Genomic DNA, 25,560 nt, shown 5'->3' with positions numbered 1-25,560 from the left:
ATAGCGATGATGAAGGATTAAACTTTCCATGAATCGCCAGAAATCAAATGCAGATTACAAGAAGAGAAAGAGTTGATGATGATAAAGGGAACGTCGTCCGTCATCGAACTCTTATCCATGACCACGGTTGACGCCAAAGACACGTGCTTTAACCCACTGGCGCACCGGCTTTCCATTAATCGACATAAATCAAATAATGATTACAATGACCAATTCAGATGATGATGATGATGATAATGGTGATGATGAAAATGACACTGATGATGATGGTGATGATGATGAGAATTATAATGATAATGTGGTACAGGCATTCCATAAATCGCCAGAAATCAAATGATGATTACAAGAACTAAATGAGATGATGATGACAAAAATGATAATGATAATGATAATGATGATGCTGATGAAGGGCTCGGCATTCCGTTTATCACCACAAACCAAATGATAATGATGATGACGATGATGATAACGAAGGATTCATAACCCGGCATGGAACTCTCAGTCGTGTGGGTGGGTATACGGCACTGATCAACGATTGTGCCTGAGGATTTATGTAGATTTATGGAAAGCCGGTGCGCCAGTGGGTTAAAGCACGTGTCTTTGGAGTTAGTAAAATCGCCTCGTCATCTATTGAGTCAAAGCCGATGGAGTCAGCAAACTCGGCGTCTCAATGCAGTCAGCGAACTCGGCGATCTTCTGTTAGGGACTTAAATCAAGATTAGTTAGTAAAATCAAATAAATAATATATACTCATTAGAGATCTAAAAAATAGGATTAAATATAAGTTCAAAGATAGAATAGGATTAAATATAGATAGGATTAAATATAGACGGTCAGGATGAAACAATAGGTAGTTATAACGATCTGGATTAAGTCCGGATATACCCATTATATATGATGGGTCTATGGCACCGGTCAACGGCTGTGATCGGTGCACCCAAGTCATTATAACGGTCAGGATTAAACACATACAAGATGGGTATACAGCACCGATCAACGATTATGATCGGTGCACCCCAAACGTTATAACAATCAAGATTAAAACTATATCTCAAAACTATATATCCGTTGTAAACTGTTACAACAGATATAAACGGAAATTACTATTTTTAAATATACTTATGTATATAAATACACAACCAATGTGACATTAAATTCTTGCGGGTTAATACAACGATCTTGATCTACATCTGTATCTTCTTGCCCTCTTCTTCTTCCCTTCTTCTATTCCTTCTCTTCTCTTTTCTTCTCGTCTCTACATCCTGTTCTTCCGTCTCCGGTACGACCATTCGAGAAGATCAAACAGGTGGCGCTAAAAACTTGTGCTTTATCATCATCATCATCATCATCATACTCCACTGCTTCGCCGACTTTCCAGAAATCGCCAGAAATCAAATTATGATTACAATAAGCCAAGTCTACGCCGATGATGATAACATAACGATAATTATAGTGATGACGAACTTTCGTTATCATCAGCAGCATCTCCACTGGTTCACCGACTTTCCAGAAATTGCCTGAAATCAAATTATGATTACAAGAAGCCAAGTATACGCCGATAATGATAATGATAATAATAACGATAACGCTAACGGTAATGATTACGATAACGATAATGATAATGATAATGATAATATTAACGATAATGATAATAATGATAACGATAATGATAAGGATAATTATTACGATAACGATGATGATAATGATAATAATGATAATGATAACGATTACGATGATGATGATGATGATGTCAAGGGACGACGGATGAAGCAAAGGCTGCCCATCAAAGCCGTCGAACTCAGAGTCGTGGCGGTGGGTGGCGCCAGGAACTTGAGTTTTACGCACTGCCGCACCGGCTTACCGAAAACTCGCCAGAGATCAAAGAAAGCGATCCCAGCGAAGTTCTTTAAGAACCCACGAACAACACCACGAAGAAGAAGAACGAGAATGGCAAACGAGTGCAGCGATGGAGAGACCGGCGACGATGGGGCGATAATGATGATGAAGATGATGTGATGAAGATAACGATTACGATAATGATGATGAAGATGACGGCTTTGATGGCGAAGTTTTCCAGAAATCGCCTTAAAATCAAATTATGATTACAAGAAGCCAAGTATATGCCGATGATGGTAACGATAGCGATAACGATAATGATAAGGATAACGATAACGATAACAAGAACTGTAACGATACCGATTACGATAATGATAATGACAATAGTGATAATGATAATGATGATGATGTCAAGGGGCGACGGATGAGTTCGCCATCAAAGCCGTCGAACTCTGAGTCGTGGTGGTGGTTGGAGCCAGGAACTTGAGTTTTACGCACTGCCGCACCGGCTTACCGAAAACTCGCCAGAGATCAAAGAAAGCGATCCCAGCGAAGTTCTTTAAGAACCCACGAACAACACTACGAAGAAGAACAACGAGAACGGCGAGCGAGAGCAGCGATGCAGAGACCGGCGAAGATGGGGCTGCTGTTTGCGCTGTTCTGCGCGTGGGCCGCGGCGGGCGGCGCGGGCCGGCGGCTCGGCGAAGCGTACGAGCCACAGACCGTGTTCTACGGCGCGGGCACGGACCCGGCGGTGGGCGTGGGGAGTTTTATTCCCGGAGACGTGTTTGGGCTGGGGGCGTTGGTGGGGGCGCTTCCTCTTGTCGGACTGGGTGGAGTTGGGCGAGTCCCTGGCTATGGCGGGGTGCTTGCTGCTGGGGAGAAGCCGGTGAAGAAGGAAGGGAAGGGAGATAACGGGGGAGGTTGAGCGGAGGAGGGAAGAGGGGATGTTTTGGTTTTGTTTGGGTTTGTGAGAAGGTACTGCTGCCGTCGCCGGTTGGACTATCTATCTATCTATCTATCTATCTCTGGGGTTGTGGTTTGCGTTTAAATAATGAAGTGCGTGCTTTCAATATCTCTGTCTCTCTCTCGATACCTCTCTCTCTGTCTCTGTCTCTCTCTTTATCTTTGTTCTACCTCCCTTTCTCTCACTCTCTGTCTCCATCTCCATCTCCCTCTCTCTCACTCTCTGTCTCTCTCGCTCTCTCTCTTTCTCAATCAATACCTCTGTGTGTGTGTCTCTCTCTCAATCCATACCGCTCTTTGTGTGTGTGTGTGTGTCTCTCTCTCTCTTTCTTTCTTTCTTTCTCTCTCTCTCTCTCTCTCTCTCTCTCTCTCTCTCTCTCTATCTCTCAATGGATGTGTCTCTCTCTCTCTCTCTTTCAATACCTATCTCTGCTTGTCTCTCTTTTTGTCTCTATCATCCGCTCTCTCTCTCTTTCAATACCTCTCTCTGCGTGTCTCTCTCTTTGTCTCTATCACCCTCTCTCTCGCTCTGTCGCCATCTCCATTTCCCTCTCTCTCAGCCTCTGTCACTCTCGCTCTCTCATTCTCAATCGATACCTCTGTGTGTGTGTGTCTCTCTCTCCATCTCCTCCTGTACCTCTCTCTGCGTGTGTGTCTCTCTCTTTCTCTCTCTCCTTCTCTCTGTAAATCAATACCTCTGTGTGTGTCTCTCTCTTTCTCTCTCTCCCTCTCTCTCTAAATCAATTCCTGTGTCTCTCTCTCTTTCTCTCCTTCAATACCTCTCTCTGCGTGTGTGTTTCTCCCTTTGTCTCTCTCTCTCCCTTCTCTCTCTAAATCAATACCTCTGTGTGTGTCTCTCTCTCTCCTCCAATACCTCTCTCTGCGTCTCTCTCTCTCTCTCTCTGTCTTCCTGTCTCTCCCTCTGTCTCTCTGTCTCTGTATCTCCCTTTGTGCTCTTCTTATAAATACTGTCCAAATGTGAATTCAAAATCTTCATGGATGTTCTTAATGAATTTAATTGTATTTCAAAAATGGAAAGATAAACGAATTGATGATAAATATACAACACTTGTTGACACATGTCATGGTATTAGCTGAAATTAATGTATTATTATAATGAATTTCTCTATATTACATTCTAAGTTTATTATAAATACAGTTCAAATATGAGCTCATTATCATCATCTATGTATTATGATTGAGCTGAAATCATAAATATATTAACCACTGTATGAATATACATCTAAATTTACCACTACATTAATTATCCAGAATTTGGGAATTTTCTAGTTCTTGTTTCTTATGGATTTTGTATTAACAAAACTAATGCCTCAGAACTATACAGTGAATCAATTAATTTCATGCCTTAGTATTTAATAAATGCCCTCAATAAAATATCAGTTACTTTAATTATTAATTTTACCAAATTCAAAATCTACATGCATATATTCCTTAAATAATTTAATTATTATAAAATTTTTCAATCTCATTTAATTGTTTATAATAATAGCATCACTTGTTGACTATGTAATGGTGTTAGTTTTGCGTAATTTATTACTATAAAAATTTCTCTTTTGAAAATTTTACTTGCTATTCTCTACTTCGGATCATGTAAGGTTTTAAATATGTGTCATATGCTCATATTTTTTGTGTAGGTAATAATGTAAAAGGAAAATCATAAAGTGCCATGATAATCATGTATATATATTCTTTGGTAAAAACAAACACTTGTTCTATATTTCAATACAACTTTCTTGTTTAACCCAAGATAATTCTAGCAACGGTTTTGTCATCATATGTGCAGTTGAGGATGACAAATAAAATATGATGGTTATTAACGATAATTGCAACACAGGCCTAGGACTGTTAGGGATTCAAAATTTGAGATGATTCAGAGACGCCGTCTTCACCATTGGAGTTCACGTTGACATTGATATACCAGCTCTTATTGTTTGCATGGAGCCAACACTTCAGTATGACGATTATGTCGATGATTATTGACAATAGGTGTGCTATCTTATACATGATGATAGTTTTCCCTGTTCAGAACTTGTGTTTTGAATGAGCACTCATTGCACAAGTAGACAGTAACTCTCTTATAAATTAGGCATGCATAAGGAAGCATTTTTCTCATGTGCTGGGCCACCAAGAGAGTGGCGTAAGAGTTCTCTCGTTAGGCACGACTTATGTTAGATATGCATTGAACTCATCCATAGCAAATCTTGAAAAGGTCACAGGACGAGGGGATTTTTGCATTGTGGTGCACAGCCAAGATTCCAACTCGCTTAGTTTTTACTTCTTAGCTTCAATAGAACAAGACATAAATTCACCGATGACTCATAATGTAAAAGAGATCAGATATAGATGATTGTTGTCTCTTTGACCCTCTCAAGGATCATTTACCCTTTATGGAATGTGTCCATTAATTCCTCTTCTGTGATCCCTTCATTTTCAAACAATGGGTCTATATATTGCATCAACTTACACTACATTGGCATGTATGTAAGGCTCACATTTGAGAATGCTCCTCCATGCATGAGAAAAATGTGCCCTCCAATATGTGTCTAATCACATTGTTGATGTGCTCTTGGAGAAATATGATGAAGAGCATCACTTTTCACATGCATGTAGACCTTTTCCGGCTAACATTATTATTAGAAATACATAACCATCCAAGAATGCAAGAAAAATCATTCACCAACTTCCACTCATTTCACATCTTCGTCAACTTATCTTATGTACTATCTCTTTGGAACTTTGTCAATGACACCATGCTTCTTCATACAACCATATCACAGTGACATATGTGGACCATCTCACATGGCTATGTCACTTTCCTAAATATCAAGGGCATATTTACACACTCTGCGGTACGCTTGACACCTCTAGATAGTGCTTCAAATGGAACACTCTAATATCCACACTTTGACCACTACAGTTCCCAAACATAATAAACTTGGAGATGAGATTTTAAAAGCGAATGAAAGGAACAACTTCTCCATTATTGTCATTAGGTGTTAGTATTACATCTCTCTGCAAGCTATCCTGATTGCTGTCAAATTTAAGAGCTAACATCCTCATGTCACCTTCCTTGGCCATGATTTCTTGGCCATAAGGAATAGAAAAGCTTTACATTGACCCTTGGACGAAGAGATTAAATATATGTGACATGTGATGTGTGTGTCTAAGTGCTAAACATCATGTTGATGCTCTTTTTCTTCTTCATGATGACTATAAGTATCATTTTATTTATAGAGTTTCATCAGTAGTCACTTCATAGACCATAAAAAACAGATGATTGCTATAAATTCTTAGATGTATCTTTGAATGCCCCACAATTTTTTCTAACAATGTAGAATTTCCCACATTGTACAAAACCTTCCAGAATCTGGATAATGAATGATGACATATTCTCACTATAGTGCTTGCAGATGAACTCTCCGATGGAAAGTACTTGCTACCATCTCATCGACCAAATCAAAGGTGATGTATATAGTGAGCGACGCTCAATGGGCATTATGTGGTTGACACTTATGTGGTTGGCACATCTTTGACACTTCCTTCATGTGGTTGTGCATCTGGATCATCTACTGCTTAACGACCTACACACTTGGGGGATAAATTTTGACCAATGTTGAATAGCACCACAACTCTTTGACTGTTGTGCTCTAAATGATGCTCCAAGCAGAATCCCATTACCAAACAAAATGTGAAATTACATCTTTTGTCTCCTTTAGGATATGGCTCTTTAAAGATTGATAATATGGCACCCCTCCATGTAATTTTCCACTCATATCTTGGGTTATATAAGATTTCTGCCTATTGATAACTGATAACTTGCAAATTAACATGTTTAATTGATGAATTTTACATTATATTTATGTGTTTTAATGACCATATTTGCATGTTATCATATACAAATGGAGATAAATGATATACATTTTGATTTTATTGTTATTTCCAAATTTATAGTATTTTTACATGGTATTTAACCTCATTTCATTGAAGAAATACTTTTTACAGGGCTTAAAATACTTGGCTAAAGGTTGGTAAGTGTTTTCTTAATTTTGCTGGAACTTTTCCATATTTCTATATAATTTTTTGACCATTCTATAGCCAAGAAATGATTTTTACGAATTTAAAGAATATATTTTATTTATCTAGTATTTAAAATATGTTTTTTTTACTATTTATGACGTCCACGTCATTCGCCTGAAAATTCAAGCGAATGATTGGAAGCGCCATAACGAACAAATCATTGGCTCAAATGATTTGTATCATGTCGATTCGCCACGTGCATTAAATGCACACGGAAATTAATGTTGCTTATATTAAATAAAACGACGGTAAGCTCACCTCTCCATTATTTTATTTTAAAGGGGCACTGACGAGGGCGACGTCGCTTATTTTTAACCATTCAAAGGGAGCATCAATTATTCAATATTTTTTGTCTGTGGAAGCGCACAACACATTTCAGAACGTGATCCGAGAAGGGGGGGAAACGAAAAAAAAAGTGTCAACCAATCAGAAAAGGCCATTTTATGAGATATTTTGAAGAGAAATAAAAGATCCAACGGCCTGGATTAATCCTCAATAAAACCTTGATACCTTGAGATCTAGAAGTCCAATTGAGCTGAAATTTTGAGGGCATGTTTGTCTTTTTCCCCTCTACAATCCAGACAGTTGGATCTTTAAATAGAGGTCTGGAAAAGGGCAAATTTTACTTTTTGAAGATCTCCCCAAATATTTGTCCAGGAAGGACACAGGAGTTGCTTTGGAAGTCGACAGATCTTGATTCTACATTCAATGTTGAAAGTTTCTAATTTGTATTTTGAACTTCTTCTTAAGAGATTCTAAAATGCCTTGGCATGGGCAAAATGTACATGCCCTAGAAGTTGTTTTGAATGAAATTAGCATTGCAATTTGAGTCTGATTCGAGATCTGATTTTTAATTTTTAGTTTAAATAGATTTGGACCAATTCTACAGTTTTAGATTTTGAAATTAGGGTCGGATTTCATTTTTTCCCCAAATTCTTCACTCTCTCTCTAGGTTAATTCATCTATTTTATCTCTCTATATTTCAAAATTGATTGTTTGGAAATTTAATTCAATATATAAAAAACCTAAATATAAAATTTCATCCAAAAATTTGTCCATCTTGAAGTCCAATTTCAAAAAACCCTTCTTGATTATTAATTCCCAATTTTAATTCATAAAAATTGTCTTAAAATTTTATAATAACTGAGAAATTAATAATTTTAATGAATCTGATCTTATAATTAAAATTATTCTATATTGAGTGTTTTGACCGAAAATATTTAAAGTCGAAATTAAGTTTTTATTTAATTTTGATTATCAAAAATATAATTAAGTATAATTAATGGTTATTAATTGCAAAATTAATTCATTATTGAATTAATTTATTTAAAATTGGATAAAAATTCGTGCTTGTTGCCTCCTTGTGGTTCGACCTCTTGCTTGCTCTATACACTTTTTAGTGATTAAGGGTATTTATAAATTTTCTTGCATAAGTTTAAAAGCCCAATCAAGGACGTATTTACACATCATTTTTAGGCTTATCAATAACACCCTTCAACTCGTCATGCATGAACATGATTAGCCCTAAAATGTCTCCAAAATACATTAGCGCTCATATCCAGAATCTGAGAGATCACTTCTTAATGTGCATGTTTTTTTCGCAACAATGTAGGCATGCATAGTACCCACCACAAGTTGGTGTGTAGTAGTCTACTATGATTGATCTGTTTTATCATGGATGGCTTTGGTCCCTCAACAGATGATTCACCATGTGGATTTTGATGTTCTCAGGTCTTTGCCCACGAGGATACTTGGGGCAGAACATTACTACCATATGTGGTCATAATTCTAAACATCATGAGATGAGGATAACTTGAAAATCACCATTAAAATAGCACGCATATCACATGAAAATATGCGACAAAATGTCATTAACTTCGTGTTATCATGGTTCAATTCATAAAAAATAAAATTCAATCATAATTTGATATTTTAAGTAATTTTTATTTTATGGGTTTATGCTGATTAAAATTTTAATTCTAGAAGTCAGAATATATACATTTAGAATTACTAAGTGCTTTTATTAATTTTTATGTATGTTTCCATATTTTTCAGAATTTTATGACAACTAATTTAGGCCAATAAAAATTGCACAGCTTTTTTTGCAAGTGGTGTGGTGTCAGTAACTAATGCCTGAGAACTATATAGTGAATCAATTAATTTCATGCATTATTATTTATTAAATGCCCTCAACAAAAATACAAGTAGTTCCTTCATTTATTAATTTTACCAAATTCAAAATCCAATTGCATATACTCCTTAAAGAACTTAATTATTTTTTAAAATTTTAAATATTATTTAATTTCTTATAATAATACCATCATTTGTTGACCTATGTGATGGTGTTAGCTTTACGTAATTTATTACTATAAAAATTTTCTCTTTTGTAAATTTTACTTGGTATTCTCTACTTCAGATTATATCTGGTTTTAAATATGTCATATGCTCATATTTTTTTTGTAGGTAGTCAATGTAAAAAGAAAAGCATAAAGTGACATGAAAATTTATTCTTTTGTAGAAATAAATGTTTTTTCTATATTTCACCTTTCTACTGCTACGCTCCCCACTATCAATACAGCTTTCTTGTTTAACCCATGATGATTCTAGGAAAGGTTTTTGTCATCATATGCGCAATTGAGGATGAAGAATAAAATATGATGGTTATTAACGATAATTGCAACACAGGCCTACTAGGACTGTTAGGGGTTCAAAATTTGAGAGGATTCAGTGACCTCGTCTTCACCATTTGAGTTCACGTTGACATCGATATACCAGCTATTATTGTTTACATGGAGCCAACACTTCACTATGATGATTATGTCAATGATTATTGGCAATAGGTGTGCTATGTTATGCATGATGATAGTTTGCTCTATTCAGAGCATGTGTTCTGAAGGATCACTCTTCACACAAATAGACTCTCTTGTAAATTAGACATGCATAAGGAAGCATTTTCCTCATGTGCTGGCGTGCCAAGAGAGTGGTGTAAGAATTCCCTCGTTAGGCACAACTTCTGTTAGATATGCATTGAACTCATCCATAGCAAAGCTTGAAAAGGTCTGGGGACAACGGGCTTTTGCATTGTTGTCCACAACCAAGATTCCCACTCACTTATTTTGGACTTCTTAGCTTCGATAGAACGAGACATAAATTCACCAATGATTCACAAGGTAAAAGAGATCAGACGTAGATGATTGTTGTCTCTTTGATCCTCTTAATGAGCATTCACCCGTATGGAATGTTTCCATTAATGCCACTAATGTGATCCCTTCATTTTCCAACAATAGGTCTTTATATCGCATCAACTTAGAATTAGCATTTGAGAAATTTCCATCCCGCATGCATGTAAGGGTCACATTTGAGAAATCCCCCTCATGCATGAGAAAAAATGTGCCCTCCAATATGTGTCTAACCGCATTGTTGATGTGCTCTTAGAGAACTATGATGAACATCACTTTGCACATGCATGTAGACTTTGTCTGGAGGGAGAATGATTGTGCTACCTTAGGGCATGTGGTGATAGGCCTTTGTGGTTTGGACCTTGTGGCATCATGACATGATGTCATATAAACTGCAAAGAGTGCACTCACATAGTTGTGTTCACATAATGGTTAAACTCATCTTTTGTGCAATTTATCATTTATCTTGTATGCTGCTAAGTCTTTTATATTAGGACTCATAATATTATTAGATATTAATTATTATTTCTGAACTAAGGAGACATATAAATATTTTTAATAACTCTCGTAATTTAACTCTAATAAAGACTTGGTCGGCTATACATGATTCATGAAGAAATAATAAAACAATTTACAATGTCGGCTTTGGCTTTGGTGGACAAGGATGGTTATTTTCCCATATTGACATATAAGAGATGGAATGCTGAAATATTCTTAGTTCAAGTTTTTTATAAGCTCTTGAGATAAAAAAAATTCCCTGATACAGGATTGGGGGCCTATGGCCAACATATTACCCTAGTACTCTTGTAACTCTGTAGAAAAAACATCAATGTTATGATTTGTGTTCTACCTGAGTAGCAGATCACCCTATTACAATGTGATAAACTAGCTGATGGATTAAATGTAACCAAAATCATTTTCTGTCAATATTTAGATGATGTATTGAATTTATTACCCCATATTTTATTTCAAAATCAGAAATTTATGTAATAGTGAGCTTTGACTTGCCCCTTGTTTTCCAATCAATTTTCATGAATAAATTTCAGATAAAAGGTAAGTATCAAATCATTCCACATAACTTAAAATGCACACATGGGCATGTCATGTATTTTTTACAAGGTCCACACAGACCAGAGTCCGTCACCATGTGAATGAAAAAAGGATGCAATACACTCATAGATATATAAGATGCTCAATCAGGCAGTCTGCCAAGCCTGCTCTTCTATTAAATTCACCATTAGCCCAATCTTGTGATCCAAGACACACAAAGCTATAATTTCGTCATAATTATAGCTTAAAATGAACCCATAGTTCTTTAAATAATAAAATAAAGGATTTTAAAAATATGAATTTTGACATTGATTAATAATTTCTTCAAGAGATGAATGCATAAAAATCAGTAAAAATACTAAAGATCATAAGGTTTTGTGAAAAAATTAAAATAATTATGGGCTTCATTTCCATGTTTAAAAGTTAATATTTTGTTATATTCAATAATACAAATAAGTAAAAATGTTTATGCTTTCTCCAAATGAATTCAAGACATAAAACAGGCTAAGTAATATACGTATGCATATTATGAATGCATGTTATTAATAATACCCTAATAGTCATAGTAGGTACTCAGAGTTGTGTTACATATTGAGGAGGATCAAGAAAATTAGGCTTCCAAGACTTAGGGATGTAAAATATCAATATGAATCAAATAATAATAATATGGGGGTTTTAATGATTGTGGGAACCTTTAGGCCATGAAGGAAAACTAAAGGTTATTAAGAATTTGATCTAATCATCTACATTTAAACCTTTCACATATATTACACAAATATCTTAGAATATTTCATTATTTTGGGGAACTTGTGACATGGAAAGATATTACCATCATTAGGTTTTTCATTCTTAGTTCCAAATATATCTGTTTTAAAAACGATAAGGTCATTTAATCATATTTCAGGGAACATACAAGTGCCAAACATTCTGGAAATTATCTAATTCAGGAAGTCCAATACTTTCAGGAAAAGGCTTTTTCTATTAACATGTTAAATCAGCAAGGTTGGGGGTGAGATTTGTTCTAATTTTATGTCATCCGTGGGTTGTTAAACTTTTATGAAAATTGTATTCAAGTTTTTAAGTTAATTTATTTTCCATAAAATTATCAATTTTGAGAAATTATTTTGATTATATCTGAGCTAAATTAAACAGACTTTTGAATAAGCTATCCATTTTATCTCGAGATTTTAAATTAAAATTCATAAATTCAATTTTTGAGAAGTTTTGAAGATGTACCAGCTTCGTGGATAGAAGAAATGTAACCGACAATTTGGCAAATTTTAGATAAATATAGACAACCAAATATCCGTAGGACAAGCCATTGGATGAAGTTCTTAGAACAAATATGCACGAATTAAATAAAATAAACTACGTATACAAATCAATAAGTCAATGAACCAAATGTTGAATGTTGTGTAATTCATCAGATGTGATAGTAAGATGTTGAGTGTGTTTTCATTCAACTCTAAGAATTTGTATTTTTCGACTACAGTGTTAAGAGTGTTAAAATTATTAATTTATTAATACTGAGAGGACGGAAAATACCTCTTTATGACTAGACTAAACATAAGTTTGTAGTAGAAACCAGAGTGTCTATCTATCTACACTCATATTTTATTTATCAATTCATTTATAAACGCACACCAAAAAAGCAACAGTTCAAATAAATATAATATGGGACTAAAAAACTATTAACTATTTCATTTATGTATCCCTCCTTAGCTTGCCATGGTCAGTCATAGACCAATTCATAGTACAAGTATGATACAACTTAGGGACTGAGGGTTAGCATTAATTTAATAAAATTAATGCTGCACACATGACGAACTCAGAAAGTATAGAAGGGATTTGGGGTTTTTGAGCCACTGACAAAAACACTAATTTTATTATTTCATTTTTAATACATAGTAATCCAGGGAGAATACAATGGATTATGAGTATACATTGAAATTCATGACTTAAGTTTAGCATTAATTAAATAAAAACTTCAATTCCTATAGAGACAAAGTCACAACTCCTAAGTCATAAGTCAAGTAATAATTGGGAAGAACAAAACATTGTATTCCATATCAATATTATTCAAGATGATTATAGAAACGTGGAACTGTGGATAGCAAGCAGTGCCAATTGAATTATCTTACTTTGGGGGAGTTTGATGGGACTTGGTAAAACTAGGGTTTAGAAATTTGATGTTTAAGAGCAGGAAATGTAAATCCACAGGGACATGCATTATCAAAGATATTTCAAACTCGACATATTATAAATTCTATCAGCTTAGAGTACCCACCATGTTGAAAAAAGCTAATGGCAAAAAAAAAAAAGACTTAAAGGAAATTTTATTGGGTTATTAATTTGGAAAATGATGGAAACTTCGTCAAACCTGGGGGATTCAGGCCGCCGACATGACGTACTCTATGGCCTCCCTGCAGATGCCCGTCATCGTCGCTTCCGGCCCGTAAACCTTGAGAGAAGAGCGTAGAAAAATGTAAAGAGAGAAGAGACATCGGCGTGACTTAAAAAGGGCGAGGTGTTGACTGATCTAACCTCGAGCGGAACACCGAGCTCTTCTCCAAGGGCCCTCATCTTGGCCAGCCCAGTCTTGTAATTAGGCCCGCCTCGCCTAACATATATATGCATCCTCGCAGCCTTAAGCTTCGACTCCTGTAATCCAAACCCAATAAAAAGGTCAATTAAATCAAAGTCAACGCAGATCAAGGACAATTATTATCCAAGTCAATGATTCTGATGGTCAATGTCAACACAGGTCAATCTAACAGCTGTCAAGATCAGCAGTGGTCAAATAGCCAAGATCTATCTTGACAGGGCCAGAGTTAACACGGGCCCAGGTCAACAGGGATAGTCAACATGGGTCAAAGTCAACCATAGTCCAAGTCAACAATGGCAAACTCAACTGGGACAATATCAAGGTCAAAAATAATGAATATCACCTAATGGTGGTATTTATTATTATCAAAATCAATGGTGGTGATGCACACGAGGTCAAAGTCAACGCCGGTCAAAGTCAACAAGGTCGATCTCAATAGGGAAAGGCAATGACAGGTAAAGTCAACCAGGTTAAATCAAGAAAGCTGAGGCCAACTATGGTCAATATCAATATAACGAGGTCAACAAGTGGACTCACCTTTTCTCGCAGGGCCCGGATGATGCCGTTGAAGGTGGCAGCCACATCGGTGAAGTTAGCGATGCCGCCTCCAATTAGAAGCGCCCTCTTGCGGCCGTCGGGGTCCGACGTCGCACACTGCCATTAAATCATCTTTAGCTTGGTCTAAGCTTCACTTTAAGCTCTTTAAATAAATTAAGGGATTTTTTTAAGAAAAAAAGAATAATCCCTTACGTCGAGAACGACCCTTGCATACTGCAGAACTTCTTCCTCGTTGGGGGCGCCACTGTATTCGGCGTAGTTTCCGAGTTCCATCGCATAACCCAGATCCCCCACCTGGGTTAGAGATAGAAAGAAGGGGTTAGAGAGAGGTGGGCCGAGAAAAAACGTTGACTTCAGAGCAGGGTTACGACCGTGTCGGCGTAGATCACGCTGGCGCCGCCACCGGCAACCATTGTCCAGATGCGGCCCTTGGGATTCAGCACGGTAAACTTAAGGGAGGCACTCGTCTGACACAGAAGGGCGACACGTGGATTATAATGAAAATAAACTATGTATTAGTTAACTAAACTTGGTTGAAAGTATTGAACAACGAGGGGATGTAAAATGTGAGGTGATGTAAAATATAGGATCATAGTTTGTCATTGGAAGAAAAACTATAGAGATGAAAGGGAAAAAATTCTTTGCCCAACCTTGGTTCAAAAAATGCAAAATATGACAGCATGCATAAATTAAAAGTGAAGAGATTTTGATGGATGATCGGATATCCTTTTTGGGCAAGTGATGGAGATGCAATTAAAAGTACCATTTTCACTTTCACATAATAAACTGCAAAAAAATCATTTTAAGTTGTCCTGCATTGACAATACACGAACAAATGGAAAAGCAATATACTTACTCATCGTACCCACAATTATTTTCCAGGATTTTTTACCAAAGAAAATTAGTTTCTTGGCACGTCAATTGATTTGGCAGATGACAAAAAACTATCTAATAGAGAATAGATATTCAAAATACACTTACCTTCTCGTCGAGTTCCAGGATGTATCTTTCTGTGGGGCTCAGCACTCTGCCAAAAGGAAGCGGGAAATCCAATCCACCCCATCTGTGCATTTTACTATCGCCATTAATACGATGCAAACAAAGAGAGAGAATTTTTTTCTATGATGAGCAGATATTACTTGTTGAAGTTCTTGAAGGCCGCAGTATCATCTAACTCCCCACGCATATCGAGTGGAAACGGTTCGCCATTCACCAGCGTAAATGGATTCATCTCGAGAAAAGTGAAATCCAAGTCTGAAATGGAGTGCAGTGAGAATAGAATAATCAAAAAATAAAAAATAAGGAAGAAGGTACCTTGGAATACATTAAAAACGCCAATAATGAAGTCGCCAATTTTTCCCCTGATCTGGAGACAGGAAAAGAAATAAGTGATTAAATTAACTGAATCATGGTGATGTGGCTTTTCTGAAACCGTTGGATGAATCATACTGATTTGAAATTCATTTTAATTCAAAATCAATCCATAAAATTCGAAGAAATTCAAGAATACATAAATTACCCCTAGATATATTAGAGTCTATAAAATTAGTATTTTATCTTCAGTTCCTCCGAAACAATCCAATTCTAAAATATTAATTGATGAAGTTTTTTTTTGAAAACAATTAATTGATGAAGTGAAAAGGTAGAATACCTCTAAAGGAAGTGTTGCAATTAAAGGGGCACAGGCTTCGGGAGTCATCTGCTTCTCTGTTGGTAGAAATATTGTCTTCACCTTCAGGTAATGAAAGGAAAACAGAGACGCTTATCGCGTAGACCTTCCCTCAATGTTAAAATAGCTAGATGGATAAAAGGATAAATGGAAATATGTACATATATTAACTGAAATGATGAATGTATATATATATATAGAGAGAGAGAGAGAGAGAGCGGAAGAGATAGAAAGAGACAGATAGAGAGATAGAGAGAGATATATAGAGATAGATAGAGATAGATAGAGACAGAGATAGAGAGATAGAGAGAGCGGGAGAGACAGAGATAGAGAGATAGATAGAGAGAGATAGAGAGAGATATATAGAGATAGATAGAGATAGATAGAGACAGAGATAGAGAGATAGAGAGAGCGGGAGAGATAGATAGAGACAGAGATAGAGAGATAGAGAGAGCGGGAGAGATAGATAGAGACAGAGATAGAGAGATAGAGAGAGCGGGAGAGTTAGAAAGAGACAGATAGATAGAGACAGAGATAGAGAGATAGATAGAGAGAGATAGAGAGAGATATATAGAGATAGATAGAGATAGATGGAGACAGAGATAGAGAGATAGAGAGAGCGGGAGAGATAGATAGAGACAGAGAGAGCGGGAGAGATAGAAAGAGACAGATAGATAGAGACAGAGATAGAGAGATAGATAGAGAGAGATAGAGAGAGATAGAGAGAGATATATAGAGATAGATAGAGATAGATAGAGACAGAGATAGAGAGATAGAGGGAGCGGGAGAGATAGATAGAGACAGATAGAGAAAGAGAGAGCGGGAGAGATAGAAAGAGACAGAGAGAGAGAGATAAAGGGAGAGAGAGAGAGAGCAGGAGGGATAGATAGAGACAGATAGAGAAAGAGAGAGCGGGAGAGATAGAAAGAGACAGAGAGAGAGAGATAAAGGGAGAGAGAGAGAGAGCAGGAGGGATAGAAAGAGACAGAGATAGAGAGATAGAGAGAGATAAAGATAGACTTCTAGAAAGAACGACAGATAAATACTTAAATAGACCATCTAAAGTTCTTGACAAACCTTTTCCCAGTTCTCCTCGATCTCAATGCCACCACATTCAGAAAAACTTATGGAGCAACCCAACCTTTCAGAAACGATAGAAAGGTAAAATTCCTTCTCGTGAGGGACGAATGGTTCAACAATGAATGTGGTGATTGGAGCCTTGAATCCACCCATCTCAACCTGACAATAAATTCAGTTATCAGCAAGGATATGGCTGACTTGTGTGACTCAGGATTTTAAAGTGGGCATGATCCTATTTTTTGTGAGATATTAAAATGAAAATGGAACATTGTACAATTTTGGTGTTATGTAATAAAAAACATGATCGTAGCTCGGAGTGAGGTTACAGAATGTGAAAGTACACGGAACAGGATCCCATTTCACCGTGAAGTAATTAGAGAGAGGGCGCATACTTAAGTGTTTTGTAAAAGAAATTAAAAATAAATGGAACGGGATCCCAGTTTAATCTGAATTAATTCTGATGTGAAGTAATAAAATGTGAAAATATATGGTAAAAAGATCCTATTTTGGCGATAAGTAATAAAATGAGAAAAGATTAGAAGACATGAGCTTGGTTTAGTGTGAGGTAGTAAAATGAAAAATTAGAAAGAAATAGGACCTCATCTAAGTGTTTCGTCACAAAAGGTAAAAAGCAACGGAACATGAACTAGTTTAATCCGAATTAATTTTGATATGAAATAATATGAGAAGAAGATCTGCAACATGGTCCTTGTTAGGTATGAGGTAATCACCTCTTTCCCCAAACGTTGCTTCACAAATTCGACAACCTCTGAGAAATCCTTGTTCAGAGCCACCAGCCCACTCTTCCCTCTCTTCCCAAAGAGCATGTCGGGCTTAACAACCAATTTTGAAGAGGACAGCCAAGGCTCTGCATTCGCAAGCTCAGTGAACTCAGTCGCCTCTGTCACCTACGCACCAACAAACTCCATTCAAAATCCAAATGCACGATCAAGAAATCTAAGTGACCCAGAAACTTGCAATATCTCATCGAACACCTTAAGGCAAACGAACCAGAAAAATTGATGAAGAACTCTATAAATTGAGAACAAATAGAGCGAGAAAATGATATTTGGAAGAACTGTCCACAGAAGTGACCAAAATACAGAATGGTGAACTCTGTAGCCTCCCTCACCTACGCACCAAAAAATGCAATTTAAAATCTTAAAGCGCAAAGAAGAAATCGAAGTCTCCAAGAAAATTCCACTCAAATGAATCAGCAAATTTATTAAATATTCCAAAAAATGAGTATAAATAGAGCGAGAAAGTGATATTTAAAAAATCTGTCTATGGAACTAGCCAGATTTTGAAAAGGTGAATTATGTTGCCTGCATCACCGACGCATCAACAAATCCAAATCAAATTCCAAATGCGAGATCGAGAAATCCAACAAACCGAGAAGTTTGCAAAAACTCATCGACAAATTTCACAAACACACAAGCACACCAGCGAAATTGAGGAAAAACTCCAAAGATTGAGCACACATAGAGCGAGAAAATGATTAAGATAGAGTACCTATCAGAAGAAGTAACCAGACTCAAGCGAAGCAGCAAAATTGACAAAAAACTCTAAACATTGAGTAAAAATTGAGGGAGAAAATGTTATTTATAACAGTAGCCATATGTCGAAACTATTTCAGCTGTCAGGATGAGTACAAAAATAGAGCGAGAAAATGACTTATAGAGAGTATTTCTACATAAGTTGCCAGATCACGAAAATATTTAGCCTGTAGGATGAACACAAATAAGAGCGAGAAAATGACTTATAGAGCGTATTTCTACACAAGGTGCCAGATCACGAAAAAATTTAGCCTGTAGGATGAACACAAAATAGAGAGAGAAAATGACTTATAGAGAGTATTTCTAAACAAGTTGCCAGATCACGAAAATTTTTAGCCTGTAAGATGAACACAAATAAGAGCGAGAAAATGACTTATAGAGCGTATTTCTACACAAGGTGCCAGATCACGAAAAAATTTAGCCTGTAGGATGAACACAAAATAGAGAGAGAAAATGACTTATAGAGAGTATTTCTAAACAAGTTGCCAGATCACGAAAATTTTTAGCCTGTAGGATGAACACAAAATAGAGCGAGAAAATGACTTATAGAGAGTTTTTCTACACAAGTTGCCAGATCACGAAAATTTTTAGCCTGCAGGATGAACACAAAATAGAGCGAGAAAATGACTTATAGAGAGTATTTCCACACAAGTTGCCAGATCAAGAAAATTTTTAGCCTGTAGCATGAGTACAAAAATAGAGTGAAAAAATAACTCTTAAAGATAATTTTTACACAACTAGCCAGATCAAAAAATGATTTTAGCATTTAGGATGAGTACAAAATTAGAGCACGAAAGTAACTCTTAATGATTAATAAAAATGATTTCTGCTTTTAAGATGAGAACAAAAATAGCGCCAAAAATGATATTTCGACGGCATTTCCACAAAATTAACCAGATTACAAAAAGATTTAAGTTTTTAGTAAGATTAACCAGATCAGCCAAGCGTTTCAACCTGAACCGATCGGATCTGCAGATCGATCCCGGCGAGTCGCTTCAGATTCTCCCTCAGCAGCCTCTTCGAATCATACTCTCTGATCTTCTTCCTCGCCATTTCTCCTCCAAACTCCTCTCTCACTCAGCCGAGACTGACTGAGCGTTGAAGAAGAAGAAGACTTTATAGAGATAGAAAGAGAAAGAGAGAGATTTAGAGAGAGAACGAGAAGGGTAGGTAGAACGAACGAACAGGTGCGAAGAGGGCCGGTGGAGTATTTATAGGCGAGGTAAACTCCCGTGCGTAGCGCTACGGACGGGGTTTGTACGCTTGTGGGCCATCCCTACTGAGCTTTCCTCTTAATCATGGCACCCTTTCAGACCAAATACATCCCCCTTGGTCTATCCACATCTTCAATGCATTTGTATAAGTTGGGGATGATTATTTTTATAATTATACTTAGGCAAGATGATGCATTTCTCTGAAAGATGGTTTCATTTTATTTAATGAGGAAATTTAGAAATAAAATATTTAGGGAATACGCCGTCCATGCAGGTAGACAGAGTTATCAGTAAAGTCAAACAAAACTTTAACATGCATTTGTATAAGGTAGGGATGATGGTGCATCATTCTCAAAGATGGTTTGACTCTATTTAATGGGGAAAATTTTAAAAAAATTATTTGATGAACATGTCGTCCATGCAGCCAGACAGAGTTATGAGTAACGTCAAACAAAACCTTAATGAGAATTTGTATAATTTAGGCATGATTTTTTTTAATAATAATATTTAGGGATGATGATGAACCTTTCTCAAATATGGCTTGATCTTATTTAATGGGAAATTTTGAAATAAAGTATGTGACGAATACATCACCCATGTAGGTAGACGGAGTTATGGGTAAAGTCAAACAAAACCTTAACATGCATTTGTATAAGTTAGGGATGATTCTTTTTTAATAATTATACTCAGGGATGAGGATCCATCTTTCTCAACTATGGCTTGGTCTTATTTAATGGGAAAATTTTAAAATAAATTCTTTGATGAATATGCCATCCATGCCGGTAGACTGAGTTATGGGTAAAGTCAAACAAAACCTTAACATGTAGTTAAATTTCGTGAAAACCATATTTTGATAACAAATTATTATATTATAGATATTTTATGCACATTCAATGGATTAACATTTAGCATTGTAAAGATATGAACCTGATATAAACAACCTTTGATTAAGATGTTGATGGGTTTTGTTCACACTTGTGATGATAAAGATTTTTTTGTTAAAGTGTTTCATGATATGATGTGTTTTATGAAAAATATTTTGTAATTAATTTCATGGAAATAAGAATAAAATGATGCAAAGAGAGGATATTGTGCATCAAGAGGAGTAAAAGTGATGTAGTTATAATAACCATCATTCATCTCAAAAAAATTCCTTTCTAAAAACTGGAAGTTAAATAGGATATTTATTCGTAAAATTAATAAAAAATCAGTTTCAATTGGTGGACTATATTTATAATATTTTCTTGTCATTTTAAAAACACGAAATGATATAAGACTTAATCACTACTAGTGTATGTGTGCTTTTATTTACATCTAAAAAATATGATGCATTTATTCAGATGCTGAATTATTAGTTGAAGGATAAATAACAATTCAAAAACTTTGAATGAAATACATTCAAATAAAATGAACAAAAAATGAGATGTTAAAGGAGATAAAGAAGGCGGTGTTGGCAGTGCAAGTCACTCCTCTAGGGAGGAAAAAGTTATGCAGATTCCAAAACTAACATTTCTTTGTGGTTACCCTAGCTATGAGCTGGGTCCAATATTTCTCAAAATGATGAAAACATAAGAAAATTCTAGAAGTAATCATTCCACACACTTTCTATACAGGGCATACTACACAAAGAAAATTCAATGTTTTTAAGGAAAAACAAAAAGGAGACAAATATGAGTTTTATGAAAAAATATTACAAACCTGGGAAAACCCAAACCTAAAATTACATACTTGGAAATTTTAGGATAAAATAAATTCTAATAAATTTCCTAGTAGTTATGTATGTTTACTTCCCCGTATGATACATAATCAAATCATTTTTTGTTGTTAGATATATACGTGTAAATATGCTAGTTATTCTAATAACATTACTGATTTTAAATTTCTTGCATTAAAATGATCATATGTGTGCAGTATTGGGATTAAATTGATTGAATTTATTTTTAGAAACATTTTTTTGATTTAGGATATTTTTATAATTTATGGCATAGTATTCCTAGACATATGAATTTATAAGCCCTAATATTGTTTGGAATTATATGACGGCATTTTTGGAAAAAACCAGCCCTGTCAAATGTCATGATCCAATGCATCCAGATCACGATCAATGATTGGTCATCCAATTCTCGTGGAATGCACCATTATGGAATCACTATTCACAATGTTTTAGTAGCCCAACCATGAACTAACATTTCCTTTTAAAAAACCTAGGGACATAAAGCATCATAGTAAAATTCAGGGATTGAAACTGCAGTAAATGTAACATGCCAAATGGACGCATGACATCAAGACTAAAACCTGAGATGAAAATCGTGCAGTCTAAATATCAGTTAAGTTTGGCATACATGGTGATTGTGCTATTTGCAGAAAGGAGAACAAGCACACTATTGTGGGATCCTTAATTTGCATCTTCTTGTCACACATTGAATGTCAGAATATTGACTTGATTATTTTAACTCTTGTACGGGGATAATTATAAGATTTGATAAAACAGATTTTTGAGGTGTGGAATTGCAAAGCAAATTTCCATCACTGATATGTAACGATTGAAAAGGTAGATTGCATTGAACATTAGGGTTAGCACCATCTTTATGTCGTCTATGTATGTATGAGGTAATATCTATAAGTTATAGTGATAAAATCTGTAAAAAAAATTTATTTAATTTTTTCTTATATTGGTTGGCTGATTAATTCATACATTTTCAGATCCATAAATTTTCTTAGTCTAATTATTTGTTTCTTCATTACACTTCACATCTCTCTCATTAACTATCTGCATCCACAACCCTTTATTCTTCAACATTACAGTTAAGTATTCTTATAATCTATAATTAATAAGTATATCTTTCTGATCATACCATTTACATTTTTATCAATATTTTATTTTTAAAATATTTCTTTTATCTCTGAATCACTGGTTCATAAGAAATTAATTCCAAATATATGTTCCTTTTGGAGCCAACCCTTTCTCACCGCTATCTAGTTATATTTTACATAATTAAGATCAACATATCATTTATTATCTCAGCCACCAATGTAAAAATAAACACCCTCAAATTGAGTTCATTAGTGCTGAGTATCATATGGTTAAGACACTAATATACTATAATAGCCGCCTTCAATCCAATGCTTAAAGATATAGTGCACGAGGTGAAATGCCCCTTGGTGAGCAATATTTGTGAAACGATCATGAGGGAGAATAGACATCAATGCTTTAAGATAAGGATGTAAATTTTTTGAAAATTATTTTTTCATGAACTAGTAGAGTTGACTACATGATTTCCTACATCTTTAAAGTTTATATTACTTATTAATTCCCAATAAGCTCGATGTTCAATCTCAACTAGACAAGGACATGATTTCCCAAATATTGGCCTATGAGAGGGCATCTAAAGGGGTCCTTTATGTGTTGTTATATAAACCCATAAATCATCAAGTAATCATTAACTTCATTTTAAGGATCTTCTTGATTTCTCGATTGCTAACATGAATTGTGTAGTTGGCTTGAGGACAGTATAAGTTTTTCCTCTTATGGTGAACACCATACTTCTTAAGTAGAGGCTTCAGATGTCAATTATCGAAGTGAAATACACTATCAATAAGCATGGATATTTGCCATACAAGATAGGACATTATATGCTGATTCAAAAACTTGAACATCATCAAATCACTTAAATACATAATGCACTCGCATCAATATATATTCATATACAAATGATGATGAAAAATGCCACATAAAGTATAGAGAGCAAGAGAGGAAGAAAATTATAAGAAAATCCCATTTTTGTTTTTGGGAAGATCTTGAACTATTTTCCTAAGGAGTTGATCATATTTTGAGGAGATGTGTACATGAAGAAGAACATAGCAGGATTTTTTAGTTTTGCCATTAATTTTTATGTGGTTAATTTTTTGGAAAAAATAGTCCTTCCAAAGTTCTTTAGAGGCAAGTTTTTTTGGTCAACTTTATAAAAAAGTTGTGAAATTTCAATCTATGAGAACCTGAATGAGATTGTTGCTCTAAATTCTATGCCCCATTAAGTTTGCCTTGGAACTTTTTCAAAAACGGGTATATGATTATTGACACACAATCTAGATAAGATCAGCTACGAAGAAGCTATATATTCCAACAAAATAAAATATTATATTTGGATCAAGCACTACATGCCATAAAAGACTTTTGTTCGTCAATATTATCTTTATGTTTTATTCTTCTGATTTATTTATTAATGGGACTCATTTTATGAGTGGACCATTTTTTTAACTGTCATGATGCCCACCCGTCTCACTATGTATGGGCTTTTAAGGCCGTATCCCACTCAATATAGATGAAGTTATTTTTTCCCAAAACCCCAGCCACTAGAGTGACGGAGCGTGCCAACCCATTCCACCAGAGACATTTTCAGAATCCTCATCGTTGTCATCGACAACCCCATCGGTTCACGTCCAGCCAAACCAGCATGCCAAGGCACAGGTGAAGACACCAAGGTTCAAATACCCCGAATAGAGAATGTATGCACATGTCCATTATGATCGTCGTTTTATCGAATTTGTACTCGTCGTGCTCGGTTTACCGTGTTCGTGTACTTTGTTCTCGCCGTGTGTAAGGGCCCATCATGGCCCTATATAAGGCCATGATGGGCACCGAACAGCTCCATATCTGTTTTTCTATTGTGGCAGCTACAGTTCATTTCAGAACTCACGTTAGAAGAAGAAAGGAGGAGGAAGAGAGGAAGAGGAAAAGGAAGAAGAAGGGAAAGAGGAAAGAAGAAGTGAAGGTAGGGTTCCGCCTAGCCCTTCGTGCACCCACTGCCAGGCATGCACGAGGATCTGCTGTGCACACAAACCCTTCGCCAGACCCCACCGCTGCATGCTGACCACCCTGAGTCAATGCTCCATTTGCACCACACCGTGTGTTGACTGTGCACAGCCGCACGATGCCACTAGCATCGATCGGAGAGTCTTGTCGAGTGTATGGGGATGTGCCGCTCTTGTGAGGCTCCCTGCATCATCAATGCCTTCTGTCTGACATGTACCAGAACCCACCGAGCACGGTGAAACCTCGCTGGTGCTCTATTACCCTCGATCGTCAGCCCTGAACCAGGGTACAAACGTGTGGCCTTCACACGTTGACCGCACCTTGTTGCATGTTCATTTCTCGCGCCCATTGCGATACTCTGCCACGTCATAGCTGGCCCCATAGACATGCTCATCTCCACGAGATGCCTACAGTGTCCCAGAGCTGATCTCGTGTTGACCCTGAGGGACACGTGGTTGTGAATCTGTGTGCAGACTATGTGCAAATACGCGATCACCGCAACGTGCAGTTGCAGCGTCCACCAAGCTACTACTGGTCATCGCTCGCCATCCAACTGATTCCACCTACGCCGTGATCGACCTCGTCTCGCCACTCGCCCGCCGTCTGTTGGGTGCTAAGCCTTCTCGATCTTGAAGTTTGCCATTTTCCAGAGGTCATCATGTCACATGCTGCCGCTCGCGTCCCACCGTCGGACTCCATCACGCCGAACCCTGTTGGATCGTGCTAGCTGAGTTTGATCGATCATTTGAGCCTTCTAGCCATCGCCCGCCCCACATCTTCATCCTCATCGCCCCCGCTCCGGCTCCCCCTCCAGCGCTGCACCGCAATCGTTTGTCGATCTTCCAGTCCCCGTCTCTGGCACACCACCTCTCTACTATACATGTCCGTATCGGCCCTTGCACCAATGAAGACGCCGAAGACGAAGGACACCACCGA

The 25,560-nt window shown here is 36.4% G+C and overlaps 1 protein-coding gene across 1 annotated transcript; it reads right to left on the bottom strand.

Annotated features, from left to right (window-relative positions):
• Positions 1 to 13,336: 13,336 nt before the first annotated feature.
• Positions 13,337 to 19,787, bottom strand: LOC144714329 (ATP-citrate synthase alpha chain protein 2). The gene is made up of 12 exons (XM_078589051.1): positions 19,552 to 19,787; positions 17,773 to 17,949; positions 17,039 to 17,200; positions 15,944 to 16,024; positions 15,607 to 15,658; positions 15,432 to 15,546; positions 15,274 to 15,355; positions 14,664 to 14,759; positions 14,485 to 14,586; positions 14,272 to 14,388; positions 13,674 to 13,790; positions 13,337 to 13,590 (listed from the first exon to the last, which is right to left on the bottom strand). The coding sequence occupies exons 1-12, from the start codon at positions 19,648 to 19,650 to the stop codon at positions 13,519 to 13,521; spliced, it is 1,272 nt and encodes a 423-aa protein (XP_078445177.1). The 5' UTR covers positions 19,651 to 19,787; the 3' UTR covers positions 13,337 to 13,518.
• Between the last annotated feature and the right edge of the window lie 5,773 nt (positions 19,788 to 25,560).

Source organism: Wolffia australiana, chromosome 17, assembly GCF_029677425.1.
Source record: "Wolffia australiana isolate 7733 chromosome 17, ASM2967742v1".
Classification (NCBI taxonomy): domain Eukaryota; kingdom Viridiplantae; phylum Streptophyta; class Magnoliopsida; order Alismatales; family Araceae; genus Wolffia; species Wolffia australiana.
Note: the sequence above shows the minus strand (reverse complement) of the source record. Positions and strands in the feature narration are given on the sequence as shown.

Excerpts from the sequence above, each read along its gene's own strand:
- LOC144714329 (XM_078589051.1), bottom strand. The coding sequence starts at position 19,650 with ATGGCGAGGAAGAAGATCAGAGAGTATGATTCGAAGAGGCTGCTGAGG. Across the intron at positions 17,950-19,551 it reads TGCAGATCCGATCGGTTCAG|GTGACAGAGGCGACTGAGTT; the intron begins GTTGAAACGCTT and ends GTTGGTGCGTAG. Across the intron at positions 13,791-14,271 it reads TCCGGGCCCTGCGAGAAAAG|GAGTCGAAGCTTAAGGCTGC; the intron begins GTGAGTCCACTT and ends TTTGGATTACAG.